The 15,758-nt window shown below is 36.9% G+C and overlaps 1 protein-coding gene across 8 annotated transcripts in view; it reads right to left on the bottom strand.

The window, feature by feature from the left end:
* Nucleotides 1–692: 692 nt before the first annotated feature.
* The window catches only part of LOC139985129 (alpha-N-acetyl-neuraminyl-2,3-beta-galactosyl-1,3-N-acetyl-galactosaminide alpha-2,6-sialyltransferase-like), a 69,623-nt gene continuing 54,557 nt past the window's right edge, over nt 693–15,758 (bottom strand). For all 8 annotated transcript variants that reach the window (XM_071999375.1, XM_071999394.1, XM_071999385.1 and 5 more), the window contains 3 exons: nt 14,652–15,076; nt 6,932–7,039; nt 693–6,061 (listed from right to left, as the gene is read on the bottom strand). In XM_071999375.1, coding sequence (XP_071855476.1) covers nt 5,695–6,061; nt 6,932–7,039; nt 14,652–15,076 — 900 coding nt within the window. In that variant the 3' untranslated portion in view covers nt 693–5,694. The remainder of the gene's footprint in view (nt 6,062–6,931; nt 7,040–14,651; nt 15,077–15,758) is intronic.

Here is a 15,758-nt window from a genome sequence, read left to right as displayed (position 1 = left end):
CAAATTTAAGAAATCTTATTACGAGCCCAAATTTAGCAATTTTGTAAGAGTATAGCCTTCTGCTTTTTTTCATTTCACCATCATGAATTTTTAATTCTTGCCGAAATCATTTTAAAGAATGAAGGCGTCCTTCTGATTATATATCAGGGATAAAATCATTACATTTATTCCTATATTAGCGAATAAACCATATTTAAGAGTCAATTTTAGTCCTAATGTTCTGGTAATTTTGCAGGCGCTAACTTTGATGGAACAACAATCTAAATTTATAAGAAAACCTAATCTGGAACCTTGGGAGACTATAATGAGCATCCTATCCAAATTTGAGAAATCTCATTTTGAGCCCAAATTTAGAAATTTCGTAAGAGGTAATATGATTTTATTTTCAGTTTTGGCCAAAATCATGCCATATATTAAGAGTAAATTTTAATCTGAATGTTTTGATACTTTGCAGGTTCAAAATCTGATAGAACTACAATTTATAAGAAACCACATCTGGGGCCTGTTTGAACAAATTTGAGAAATTTGATACTTAGCTAATTTTAGCCAAAACAATGACTTTTTCAATTATGGTCTTGTTCTCAGTCGTAAAGTCTTTCTCCTACTTGATGCCTGGGTTTGATTCTCTTGTTGACAAAAAATTCCATCGAACTATGACAACACACTGATGAATAAATATTGTACACTGCAGGTAGAATATTGGACATTTTATTTCCTAAATATGAAATAATAATAGTTGTGCATAATTCCTTTGAACAAATCGTTTCAAAATATTGAAAGAAAAAGTCGGTCACAGAAAAAGTTGGCTATTAAAAACAATAACTTAAAAGAAACGCAGTGGTAGATTTTAAGTAAAGTAAAGTGTTGTGGTAGCTAACAATAAAGGAGAATAATTTTGTGGAAATATGGACAAAGGAATTTAAAGCATTAATACATAAAATAACAGCCTTAGAAATAAAAAATAGGGCAACCTCATCCTAACTTTATGTGACCACCTCATATACTCATTTCAAGTCCATATGGCAACCTCATATCCACCTCATTTCAACCCCATTTGCAGAGAGCTTACAATAACAAAACTTTAACACAATTACACACACTGCCAGGGGAGCAACACCAGCATAACACCATTGGTGTAAACCATTTCCACCAAACACATGACTACATGACACACACTGTCAGGGGAACAACACCAGTCATACACCACAGGGTCCAATTGAAGGAATTCAGCAAACTAGGCTAGTGGACAATATAACCAGCAGTTCACACACAACACCATCAATTCACCAAAAAACAGCTGCTGAAGAACAAGAATACACATAAGAATTATTTTGGATGTTTTATCCCTTTATTTTCTGGTTGGAGAGGGGAATTGAACAAGCCTAGTTTCCTTTTGGCATAAGCCATAGCAGCTACCTATTAATAATTAATTAATTAATTAATCATAATTAATATTAACCAGCTGCATTTAATAGGAGAAAAGCAGGTGTTTTAATAGCCTGATACCCATCACATAAATTGCTGGGATAACTGCTAAACAGCTGCTGCAAGTTAAAACAAAATGCTGCCCTCATTCAGTAGCCTCTGTATCAACTGCACAATCAAAACTACACATAACCAGGATTCGATGGTATCACTTTCTGTTTGTGGTTATGTCCGTTGTATCACTTACTATTATAGTTCCATTTGGAAATTAAATACTGTGAGATAATATTAAACAGATGAAAAGCTGTTAATAAACTGCTTAGCTATTGCAAAATGCCTGTCTAGATAAATATGTTATACATTAGAGGTAGTCATAACATATGACAGCTGACATTAAACATAATTATAAAATACATTTGTCAAAAGCATGGATGTACATTTCTGCCCAAACCTTTCCAAACCCCTACCCCCACCCCCCCCCCTTCACCTCTTTCATCTAGCCTTTACATAGCAGCCCTGTTCAAACAAACATAATTTAGAACAAGGTAAAATAGTGTATATAAGTACTAGAGAAAATGGCAGAACAGAATTTTGGAAACAGTACTAATCATATTAGAATGATATTAGAAATAATAATATCATTGAAACAAAAATGCTCTTTTCAACATTTCATGCACTAAGATATAAAATAGCAGCCATTTTGAATGTGTGTGTGTGTCTGTCTGTCTATCTGTCTATCTGTCTGTAGTATTAAACAACCTCAAAGCCAGATTTAGAATTTTGAAGACCTACAGTATATGTTCAAGGATAACTTTAGCCATAAGATTCAATTAGATATATTGCAGACCATTGAAACACACTGTGCCTGAAGTCAACAGATGCAAACACAACTTGTTATGGATTGAAATGACATGTTTATAAAACATTACAAATGTGACAAATGGTGTTGAATGTCACCCAACCCGGTGCTCTCTGGTTAACATGAAGTGTAAAGAATATGATTGGGTTGAGTTATTATTATAATTTATAAAACAATAGAATAACATTAACATCTAGGCCTCCTAAACTGAGGGCGCCAACATCATCATGTCTGAAGCATTAAAGGAGCATTGCAGAGGTCATAGCATATTTAAAGGTAAATATCTTGAAAAACCTCCATAGTTTTAGAAACCTCAACAGCACTCAAAGTTTTCTTTTCTTGAACTATGATGACATATTAAAAGTAAAATTCTGCCACAAAGTCACCCTTTAGTTCGTGAACTGATCCTTGCTATTAACGTTTGATCTATTTCACGTAACATTGTGAAATACAGAAAGTACAACAGATTAGACAAACTACAACAGAGTTAAGTACTTATAGTCATCACCTATTGTCGCATGATTGGGACACAAGTTCCCCTCCGCCACTCCCCACACCTCTCCGTCACATAGATAATACCTATTTCCCACCTCTGTTTTGCTTCAGTGCTGTTTTATATGCGTTATGACTACTTTGTATGTAAAGTGTTCAGTACATTCACTTGAGGACCGTACTATCTTCCCTAGTACTAACACCAATGGTATACACATGTGAATAGCTAGCAGGAATGTGAACAAACTGACCATGATTCTGGAGAACACCCTCCTGCAACAAGTATTATTTATCAAACGACCATTAACGATGATTGTAACGATGATTGTAATAGTAATTAGCTGCTGTGACTTAAAATCAGGGCCGAAACAATAATCACAGATAAAAGCAGCAGAAAACTTGCCAAACAATAAACGATGACCTCGTGAAAGATCGTTTACAAAATCACGATACAGCGCCTTTACTATGGAATGAGAAACCAAGAGAGACAGTAAACACATAAATCCCACTTTGAAAGATTTTATAAACAAAGTCCCTTCCAACTTGGGGACTAACTCACTCCATGAGACCCTGGAAGACTGTTACCTTTAATTGTCAAATGTATTCAATAGTGTGGAAGACAGAGGAGAAACCACTTTACCTTAAGATTTGAACATGGACGTGTATTTACATGTGCGTGAACCTGTTCCAAGGTAGTTACGCAAAGTACACATTATACCACGTTAGTGTGAATGTACAGGAAATAAATCTCCCACCATACCCCATCCACCACCCTAAATCATAAAAAACCAGATCTATTTATGCAGAAGAAGAATGAGTGGGAAAGGTCGTCAGGGGTACAGGATACCAGATTTGAAGTATCCATGCTTTTAATCTATCGACTCAGAACAAGACTAGAAACAAGAAATTTAGCTGCTACTCATGTCCTCCACTGTACACTTTAAAACTTATTATTAAACCAGATTCTTCTTATCCCTTACCTCCCCCTCTCTGTTACCTCCCCCTCCCCCTTACCTACCTCCCCCTCCCCTTACCTCCCTCCCCTTACATCCCCTACCCCTTACCTCCCTCCCCCTCACCTCCCCCATCATCCTTTCCTACACTTATATGACAGGTTTGCAGTTATAAATCTCTGCCAAACAGAATATAGAAAAAATTGCTCAAAATGCAAGAACATATCATCATCATAATCATAAATAGTAAACTACGTCCTATACAAATATATCTGCATCCATTTCTGTGAACAGAATGAATTAACAATTTTTTCTTTAAAACGTTTTGCTGAAAGCTTTACCCTGCTTCAATGTATAACAAAGTATACTGGTCCCTGACAGATCTAACATGTACCCTATTCGATTGTACCAATAAAATTTCAAAATACTGTTAAATACGTCGTCGAGTCACTCACTTCTGGATTTAAAGGCCAGTATTATTGTCACACTTAAGTTATTGATCGACAGTCTAGCGGGCGTCTATTGAAAGGAATACGCTGAGTAAAAAGAGCCTGGCAGCAGGTTACATGCGTGGATGCGAGCAAAGGATTTCTATCCAATACATACAGTTCAGACTATCCTAAAATAACTGTTCTAACTGCCACCCAAAATAGAAAGAAATATTCCAGGCATTAAACAGTGTTGTCATTTCGATAAACTCTTGGTTTATCCCGATCCATCAATTTACGTATCTTGTCCGATGCATTAACCTAAAAACTAATTTACAAATATCATCAACCAAAACCATTATCGTCAGTAGTATGGTTGGTTTAATGGAACGTTAGTCCAATCAAAGCAACATGTAACATGGTACTCCGACAGCAAAAACTGCTACTTTAAAAATGGTCACTGCTCCTTATGATCTAATTTTTGGGATAAATCACACATTTTGTCTAATGTCTGGTAACTGTGCTAATTAGCTTGCACAGCTTAGAGACAAACTTTCTTAAAATAATCAATTTATGAAGTAAAACTATTAATGGCTTTTCTTGGCAGGTTTATGTAACTTCACTTTAACCGTAACTCTCTCCAGGGCAAACACCACATAGCAACGAAATTCAAGTTTTGTATCAATTTCATTAACGTGAAACACTTGTTTATAACAACAACATGAATCTTTCAGCTTTTGTAAAATACTTGAATCAAATGGAAAATAAAAGAATTTTCATGTTGTCCACAGACGCTCCGTTAGAAACTATATACGTGAAGCCTCTTTACCGCAGAATGAAGAGGACAATATTATTATAGATAGAAAAATAAACTTCCTTTACAAGTGATAATATAGTTAAGATCTTTATAACAAGGGGTTTGGCAATATTCATAATTCGGAAAAACGCGCAAAAGGTTCCGCACGGAACTTTTGGATTCTTGTGTAAAACACTTAATGCCAACTCAGAGTTCCAACTCAAAGAAGAGAAGAGATCAAAAAAGAGAAAAAATCTGACTTCTCATTGTGTTTTTCAGGAAGGAATATAAACCTTACCCAATCAAGATTTTGCGTTAGGGCTTAATTGATAGACATGTATGGAATATTTGCCTCAGAAATATTGATCAAAGGAAAACTAATGCCTCAAACAGGCTAATCTTTCTGATCTATCTTTGATTAAACTCCGAGCCCTAGTGGAATGTCATCGACAAACACTTCATTGGAAAGACGACCGTTTAAACCTTACACAAATGAACTTCACCATCGAACACCTTTTCTAAATCACCAATTATCGCCGTTGGTACCTCGCTTGTTACTCTTCTCCGTGCGGTTTTCCTTCCTTGCTGCGTTTTCAATCATCTTACAGGGTTTTTGGCCGGCCGTTTACCTTCAATGTCTGACGCTTCCAACCGGACGGGATACTACGCATTTTACCTTCAATGTCCCTTCCTTCTACACGGCTCGAATATATGAACGTCGCCACCTTTCATCGACTGGGGCTACGTGGCGGGCTTTTTGACGGGGACCTTCCTTCTCACCACCACCTTCTTGATGACGCGCCTCACCACCCGTCGCACCACCCGACTTCCGTTGGCGACGGGAACCGGGGCTTTCTTCTTTTTGGCCTCGTTGTATTTCTTTAAGAACGGGGTCTCCAGAGTCTTGTTCATTTTATTGCTGCTGGCATGCCAGTGTGGATACAGAAAGGAGATGGTGTGCTTGTTAGCCCAACGTTCAAAGACGGCTTTCTCCGTGATGAATTTGTGACCCTGGGTGAGTTTTTCTTCGCTGACTTTGTAATAGGAGCACTCGGTCTTACCGTCCGGTTCGTAGTAGTGGTACGGTGTGGTATCGTTCGGGTGGAGCCTGTGAGGGGGTACGAGAGGAGATGCTTATAAACAATAGCATACGTTACAGGAAATATCACTTACAATTCTATATTTGGCATTGGTTTTGTTAATTTGTACACCATTGTCACAAAACAATGTTAGAATGGGTGTTTGTAATTAGATTACATATCAACAACGGTAAACTGACTGCTGGGAATAATAAAACATACCTGAAGAGAAATGTCCAAAATTTTGGTCTTTTGTGATTCAAACTAGTGACCTCAGGTTTCCTAACCACTGCAATCAACCAAACTGAGTTGTACAACCCTTTCGCTGGTGGCAAGAGGTTTTATTTCCCGTCGTGTCCAAATATTTCTTTACTTTGTTGGTTTCAAATTAAATCAGCCCCCACCCTTCCCCCCCACCCTCCCCCACTTATTACAAAGTATCAATGCAGTTACAACCAATTACTAGTGATTAAATCATCATTACGCTCAATTTTGCACACCACAAGTTTTAATGTACCGTTCCATTGTTTCAAGTCTTTATGAGGCGACACAAATAATTATAGTTAATTGACTAAATCTTGATCAGTCAGTTTGCAGTTGATGCAATAAGCAAACTTCCCAACCATCCATCATTGTTTCTTTTCATGACAGTCCAGTCGAATAATTGAATTGTTTTATGTCCATTCGGGGAGTGTGGGACCAGCTTCGGACAATTTTACTTCCCGAGACTCGTCTGAAAGTGACCGCCCTAAAATGTACGAGAAATAATTTATGAAGTTTAATAGCATAATTACTAACAATTTTTTTCGGACATAGTAAGCAAAGCCCTAAGATGCTGAAAATAGAGAAAGCAGATATGAATTGCCTCTAAAACCAGCTGGAGTAATCATAATTCTTACAAGCAATGGTTATCTTGTGCCAGTCCAAACACATCGATCGCATCACAGACGTCGATTGCGAATAGCATGGTCATCCAACCGGTCGTAAGCCATGTCTTAGCCTCTTTCCTGCAATACAGAGAGAGAGAAAGAAAAGTCACATAGTGTGTTGGATGCACAGACACATAATACACTACAACACTGAAACAGACAATATCAAAATAATTACAGATATATGCAAATGAAATTTAACTGCTTCTTTTAAAGCAAGCTTTCACATTTACAGAGTATTTGTCATCTATGGGACCCTGTGACCTGTAAGACTCACTTGTTTCAACAAAGAAGCTCTCTGAGCTTTGTATGTGTGTATGTATGTATGTATTTTAGATCCTCCTGCAAGCAGAAACTTGCGTAGAAGCCCCATTGGCTTATCAAAGCCGCAAGTTGACCGAAGTCAATCTCTTACATTCATATTGAACGTCCATGATTATGAATTGTCAATTGTCAACAACTCTGTAACTTGACGACATACATTAATCTTGGAGTGACTCGAACTCGGGACCTTATGGTTCCTTGCAAGAATGAACTTTTAACTCATTTCTCTAAGTATTGAGTTAAACAACCTAGTCAATCTGCACCAGACTTCATTCAGTCCGATATCACAAGTTCAGAGACCTGTCCATCTTGTTCGCTTCAACTGTAATATAGGTATTTGGGTGATTTATATTTCATAATTTTTTCATATAACCAAGAAATGATCCTTCGTTTACTAGTCTTCCTGGTTGGAACCATCACATATGAAATATGCAATGTGCAGTTAGCTCAAAAAAATCAATTTTACCATCACCACATTTAATAATTGCTATCAAATTATCAATTAATGAAAGCTACATAGAATTAGTAAATTCACTGTGAAATACCTGGACGATTATTATTACTGTCAAATACCACTTTCCCTCATATCAAATAATTACATATCGCAGTTCAAACTACCGTAGGGATATTCTGACCCATTTCAGACCACTTGATATCACAGATATGAATTTAAATCAAATCGCCAGCTTGCTCACACTGAACATGACAAGAACCAGGTGAATCGAGACATGGTAGAACTCTTGATTTATATAAAGAGCATACATTTTTTGTTCTCAAAGCAACATGCACCCTTCACAATTGCTCTGAAATGCTACAAATTTGTGCTGTTTTCATAAATTATAAACCTGATGGATATATGCACAGTTGAAACCAACACAACAGCTCAGATGACCTAAACTATTGTACTGTTAGTACGTAACCTCCCAGCATGTAGAATAAAAAATATTTCAAAAACTTGACACAATATAGTATATGACCCAGAGTACTATGAATGATATTGATTGAAACCAAACACCTTTGTTAAACCAGTACCGAAGTAGGCTTTGTTTTACAGGCATGAGCTGTGAGTTATTTATCCATTGTTACAACTTCCCACCTACACTTATTGAGTCATTATCCTGTGTTCATGGGGGGCAAAGATTTACCAAGCAAAATCTATTTCAAAGTCGGGTGGCCGATAAAAGCAGAAATACCAATGAGAAGTCTTTCAATATTAGCACAATAATCTAATTTTTTCTTACATGATATCTAACGATGGAAATCGTGGATATACCTCTAATACTTGGTGTGTGAATTCATAACATTGAGTACAATATCCCTATTGTTTTTGGTGGAGGTGTGTAGAGCCACGTACAGTATACTGACCTGTGGTTTACATGACATAGTGTTATTGTATAAAAATGGTGGTTCGGGCCAATTTGTAATTGTAACAGCTAGTTCTGGTTATACTAACAACCAGAAGTCTAGTGCACTGAAGTTATCGAAACCTCAATGCATTTTGCATTCTGGTTCTGTGTGGTAATTGTTAATACTGCTTGCAACCAAATGCTGTGTGTTGTTATTTAGTACAGTACAAAAAAAAAAGATCTTTCCCTTTAAGTAGTATATTCCAAACACAGACAGAGAGACAGACAACCATCTAGATTTAGCAATGCCAACAAACATGCCTTTAGTTTTTGCAATAGAGATTTCATCCTTTTTTAAAGCACCTAACCTTTGTTTTCTTTCTTAACATTTTTTGTACAAAAACCCAAAAAGTAAAGATTGACAACATTCCAAGTTGTAAGTAAATTTAACAAATTTATAAAACTGTTGCTAACTCATAACCAAACCCTAGACCAGCTATGAGTTTGAGGCTTCAGACAGGAATGAAAAATTCTGATATAGGACTAATTATAGCCATCGGTTATATTCAAACTTGGTCGTGACTAGCTATATAATGCAAGAAATATTTAAGTATTCACTGGTGAACCAAATATGCACCACTGAATCGAAATGTTTTACTCAGGTTCTTTAAAAGTTTAGAAATCTTATCATTTATAACGTTATAATCGTAGATCTGTACAATGCTGAAAGCCAGCCTCTTAAATTGGAGGAATGCATAAGAAAAATCAAATTTTTTAATTTCTGATTCCAAAACTGTAATTTGAAGATAAATATTTGATTCCCTGTGTCTTCTAAAGACCCAATTCAATCAATTTCCCTATATGATTGCCAGTACTATAGAAACTGTACCCATTGTGGATGGATATACTGTATACTACAGTAGTCATAAATCTGCTTTTAAAAGCTAAAATAAGTTATTTTATTGTGTCACCCTCAAGTTTCCCAATAAGACCGGCTTGATCTATTTTATACCCCCTGGTATACTCATGCCGTTTCACGGCCGATTCCACAAATAACCCTGCAGATTTGGTTTAACGACCAACACAAGATTATCGCATTTGATACTTGCACACATTCCCTTTTCATGCTCCAAAACTTCCACCTTGAATTTTTTCCAAAATTGCAACGTTCGCGATCCATATAATCCAATTTGCGAGCCGAACAGATGTAAATATAAGATCGTCAATACTTCAAACATTTCGTGAGACCGTGACTATTCTCGGTCAATAGTTAATAAGTCAAAGTAGCAAAAACCTGACCTTTCCTATAACACTTTGAAGCAGTGAATGTTTGGTTTAGATGAAAATGCTATAAATTCATCCAAACAACTTTCTTCTCAAACCCCCCCCCCCCCCCCCCAATCCATTTTGCTGCTTTCACTTTGCTGTATTAGTAGCAGCATCTATTTAATACCACAGTTCTCATAATATATGTATATATACCAGAAGTTGTAAATCCTTCGTCTTGTTGTCAAACAGAATACTGTGCAATGTAAACAAACAACCAATTCGGTGCAAGTCTGCTTAATCTCAACATCATCACATTTCCTGATTTAAAGTTCCTAGCACTTAACTTTTGAAAACAAACTGATTTTAAAAAGTTTAAGAAAATCCCAAAGAGGCATTTTACATTGATCAAGTAGTTTTAATATGGCCACTGGATACAACCAACACAAGGATGCTGTTAGGGACTTATTTAACCTTGGAAAGGAATTCTAATGTGAGAAGGGATCCAAATATATCTTAGCACATTTCGCACATTTAGCACAAATGATTTCACATGTAGCTGGGGGGGATTGGGATTATTCTAATTGCTCCGGCAAAACCAATGAAACCCAAAGACATTTTGATGGGTTGAATATGTACGAAAACCCAAATTATTGACTTATGTTCCATATTTTTGCAGGCAACCATGTCTCCAACAATCCCTCAAAGCCCCCTTCCCTCCTCCATCCTTCACCTCACTCAATCCTTTTCTCCACCCCCCCATCCCCCCACCCCCCACTTTCCAACACCAACAATATCGACATTGACTGTTTGTGACAGTTTCCATTAGCAAAGCATCATAATTAGATCTCAAGGAAGGATTCACCCAAGGGACATATTTATGAAATGACTTCAATTCATTAGTACTGTAACAGAGAGAGCAGATCTATTAAGTGTGTCTATATGTACAGCAGCTCTCTGAAATTTAACAATGTTGGTTCCGATTGACAGTAATGAGAGGGAGAGGGCACACACTAGTTTAAACTGCATAGCAAACGTGTGGGCACAAATAGGGGTGGGGTGGTGGGAGTGGTGGGGGTGGTGGGGTGGTGGGGGTGGGGCAGAAGAATGATCTCATCAGGGCAAGAAATCTTCAACAAATTATGTGACTGATGACCACCAACATGAAGCTTCATCTTAACTACAGGTGGGTTTTATTCCTTGCATTGATATCACAAATAGTTCCCTTGGTCATTGATCAAAGCAATGAAAGAATTAATAAGCACATATTTCACAAACTATTGAACATGCCAGTTTAAATAATGGCATTGACTTTGGTATCATGAAATTATAAGCATTGCTTGATAGTAACATCTTAAAGCTAATATTAATTATCCAGTGATGTTTCAAAGGAGGGGCATGGTTGTGGGTCTTTGAATGTGACTTCCATGTAGGGTAGGGGGTGGGGAGGGATTGTAGGTCCTCGTCCAGAAAAGAAAAATCAACTTTACACTTCAATCTGTGCATTCAGAGGCATATTTAGGTCTTAATGCAAAGTCGTGCTAATACATATGACTGATGATAACATTGCAGGTACAGTATGCCCATTCCTCTCACCCCCCACTCGCCTCCCACTCCTCCCACTGATTATGACAATGCAGGGATGCCTATTCCCCCATCCCACCCCCCCCCACCCACTGCACACAGCCACTGATATGACAGCAGTGAAGCATGTACGTGCCAAGTGGCAAACTATTTAGCTAGGACTCAGTGTTCATAAAGTTTGTTTTTACGACCAATATTTTCCGATAATACAACACTGTAATAGTCACAGCAAACAATTCCAGGCCTACCTCCCTCCCCTTCCCCATCCCACCCTGCAAACTCCCATTTCTATCCATACACTAACTTCAACTTGATATTTGGAAAGCGGGTAATTAACAAAACATTACAGTAAATTGTAGTAAATTTTGTTAACGGTGATCACATTTCTATCGCTTTTGAAGAGAACCAACAAACTTTTCTTTTGGTTAACAATAATGTCACTCCCCTAATATTCACTACTGTACACACCTTAATTACTGATCATTCTGTGCATTCAATTTATCTAATTGTGTGGTTAAAGACAAGCATTTATTCACAGACGTGCCTCATCTGCATTATGCAATTATAAAAGTGCAATGGATTGTCACTACCATCTGCCAAACGAATTCGCATGTTAACTCATCCATTAATCAATAACCCTTCTTTTGTTTTACAATCTGTTAATGACACTTTAATCACATTCATTGATTCATCTTTCAGGCTTTTATTACTCACAAATCAATTATTTTTATGTCATCCATTAATCACAATCCATTCTAACCACCATCATCTGCAAATTGAATGTAATTATAAAGCAATCATTCTACCTACTAGCACATTCAAATATAAACAAGCTGAATTAATCCCAGTTCCATGAATTCTATAAATGGAATGTGGTTTATAATACATTAATCATTAATTTAGTTGGTATACAGCTGACTATATAAATTAATTTTTACCAATAAACTGCATCCAATATTCATAACCTGTATATGAGACCCTCGTCAAGTGATCATGTGCTACTGTAAGTGTTATATAGTCCGACCATCAGATTTGACTGCAATTCAACATCACTATTCTACAATCATATTCAAGTGTTACCTGATGCAGTAAACAACGTTTGAATGCTAACACAGATTCGAATACTAACACAGATGTGAATGCTAACACAACATTCAAATGCTAACACAGATTCGAATGCTAACACTATGTGAATGCTAACACAACATTCAAATGCTAACACAGATTTGAATGCTAACACTATGTGAATGCTAACACAACATTCAAATGCTAACACAGATTTGAATACTAACACAATATTTGAATTTTTACACAGACACAATTTATGCTAACACACATTCTAATGCCAACACAGTTCGAATACTAACACACACAATGCTGCTCAATAAAGTTACACCATTAAACCATTTCTAATTTATGAGCGGATTTGTCACCATTACCATCTCTGAAATCCGAGAAAAGGGAATTGTAGAATGTGCTTAATCTAAAGATTAGATATTTGTCTCTAAGAATAATAAAACATATTGACATTTACAAAATTGACTTTCTTTTTCCCAGCTTTCAGCTTCTCTTACAATGAAGTTGTATTTGACATTTTGATTTTTTTCAGGTTAAGGATGTTGAGGTCTGTTTATTGACATATTGGCTGTGTTTATTAAACATAGTTTTTCTCCTTAAAATATCTCAGCCAAACATACTGTAGATGATGTTTCCTCTCCCCTATTTCTCGCAGAGCTACAATCAAATTATATTGACATTTGATGTTTCTAGTCACAGACATTGAGGTCTATGAAAGTAGTGCTTTGCCAATTTTGTTTAGCTCAAGGAAGTTGAGGTCTGTACAAGACATGGTTGCATTTGTTAAACTTTTTTTTTCCTCCTCTGAAATATTTCAGCCAAACAAAGATGACTTTTCCTCTCTCTATTTTTTGCCAATGCAAATGATTCCAATATATGTATTTAGCCTAGCTTAGTTTGCCATAGCTCCCAACTCTAGAGAAGGCAAATGCTGGTCCATGCCACGAATCGGCGTCCTGGGGGAGGGGCATAAGAAGAGTGGGTGCCCCCTCCCCTTTTGAATTTTTTTGGAATCCTGGTGATGCCTACATGTAAAATGGTGGCACTTAGAAAGGCTTTTGTCACCAAAAATTTTCTGGGAAATATGCATTTTTGTTGTTGTTTGTAATATCAATAAATTGAATAGTAGGTGATAATTCATTCTTTCCCGTGGTATGAAAATGTTCGCTGCTCGCCCCAATGAAAAGAAATATAGGCTAATTTGAGGTTCAAATGATGCTGTAAAGGAGGTTTTATACTCTATTATGCTAAATGCTAAAGAAATGATGGTTGCTAAGTCAAAATTTGATGCAATTTTTGTTATGTATACTTGACAATTACAATGCGGGTTTTTCGGACACTTGCGCTGGTCAGCGGGTTTGGGTGTTAGAATGCGGGTCCAACCCGCAAAATGCGGGTCAGTTGGGAGCTCTGAGTTTGCTGACAGAATCTGGGCTGAAGTTGCCATTATTACTAACTTTCTGTACATAAACCTATCATACTATTCTAGTAGATGTATTTAGCCTAGCTTACTTTGCTGACAGAATCTGGGCTGAAGGTGCCATTATTACAAATTTTCTCTACATAAACCTATCAAACTATTCCAGTAGATGTACATAGCCTAGCTTATTTTGCTCACAGAATATGAGCTGAAGGTGTTATTATTAGTAACTCCCTCCCATAATTTAAAGAGTAATATAAAAAACTTTTCAGTTGGTAGAAGAAAATCAAGATTTCTTTGATTTCTTACAAGGTACTGCTCAATAACCTTGCCATGGACTTGTGGTTAGTGGAATATTAAACGAAGTGCAACCAATCTAATCAATATTATTGCGAGCAAATATCTACCAGAAATGCTCTTTTTTTTAATAATATAGGATACAAATTTGTGAAGGAAATCCATTCTTGTGTTCATGGAAATGCACATTTTCCATTGACAGAACTTTTTGAATAAAATGTCGTTTGAGAGAAGTTTGAAAGAAGCCTCTGCTTGGAGAGGAGTTATTACTGCACATCTGCTAATGAGGATTGCACAGTACTACAGAGCAAGCTCCCCTGTGCGAGCAAGGTAACAAATTTTAACGAGGCAAAAAATTTCAGACTTTGACACTCACCTACTAATACCAACTTCAGCCTTGAATATATCTTCCGCAGTTTTCATTTTATCGGGGGTTAAAAGAACGACTTCCGTCGCTGGATAAATTTCGGCAAATTCTTTTGCTATCAGGTAGTACTCGTCTGTCTCCTTGTCTATTGCACTATTGTACAACCACGGGACGATGATCTTGGAGGCTTTCGTTGACTCGTTTCGGAAGAGTTCGTCCTGCCATTCCGTGTGGTTCTTGAGATCCTTCATGTTAACCATTCCGATTACCCTGATGTCCGTCTTCTGTCCTACGTCGATCTCAAAGTTGACCGTGGTGGCCGAGTTCATCCGTATCACGCAGGGGTAACGGTCTATCTCCGGCCCGGCTGACGAATTGACCAGGTGACCAGAGCTGGCAACCACCGCACAGAAATCACAGTGTAAGCGGAGGGTCTGAAAGAAATTATTCAAATGGTTACGTTTCAAACTTTGACAAGTTTGTCCAAGCGAACGATACAACAGAGAAGGCTGATAGTAGAGCAAGGACACCCTCACTTTTATCCAGCCAATATCACAATGACACCATTCTTATGTATACATCTAACACACTATATATTACCTCACTTACAATGTTAGACAAACCTTTCTGTAAAGATGCATCACTGAAATAAGCCCTCTCCTAATGCAAACTTTGAAAACAATTTGTTTATAGAATTTTACAGTATTTGCAGAAGTGCCTTTTCCTCTAAAGATATATATACTTCAGTTTATTACTTGGAATTTTATCCATACAATGACAGCCACCTGAAGAAGTTTAAACATTGCTTGAGGGTCCTCGTGTGGTGTACATGTTCTCAAACTAAATAAATAAAGCGTGACGGTCCTTTTGGCAGTAATTCTCTCATACATACTCAAATCTATGGGAGGTGGATGCAAATTATTAATGTCACAAAACAGGCTTCTTCTTTTTATCATCAACTCTATCTGGTGGAATTTATTTTCCTGTTTTAGTAATGTTCACCATAATATCATCAAATTTCATTCACAAATATACATTCACACATGATCATCAATTTCATTCTGGTTTTAGACTGTGCTGATTAATACAGTAGATTAATAATGAGCCTGAAACAAA

This window comes from Apostichopus japonicus, chromosome 2, assembly GCF_037975245.1.
Source record: "Apostichopus japonicus isolate 1M-3 chromosome 2, ASM3797524v1, whole genome shotgun sequence".
NCBI lineage: Eukaryota > Metazoa > Echinodermata > Holothuroidea > Aspidochirotida > Stichopodidae > Apostichopus > Apostichopus japonicus.
Note: the sequence above shows the minus strand (reverse complement) of the source record. Positions and strands in the feature narration are given on the sequence as shown.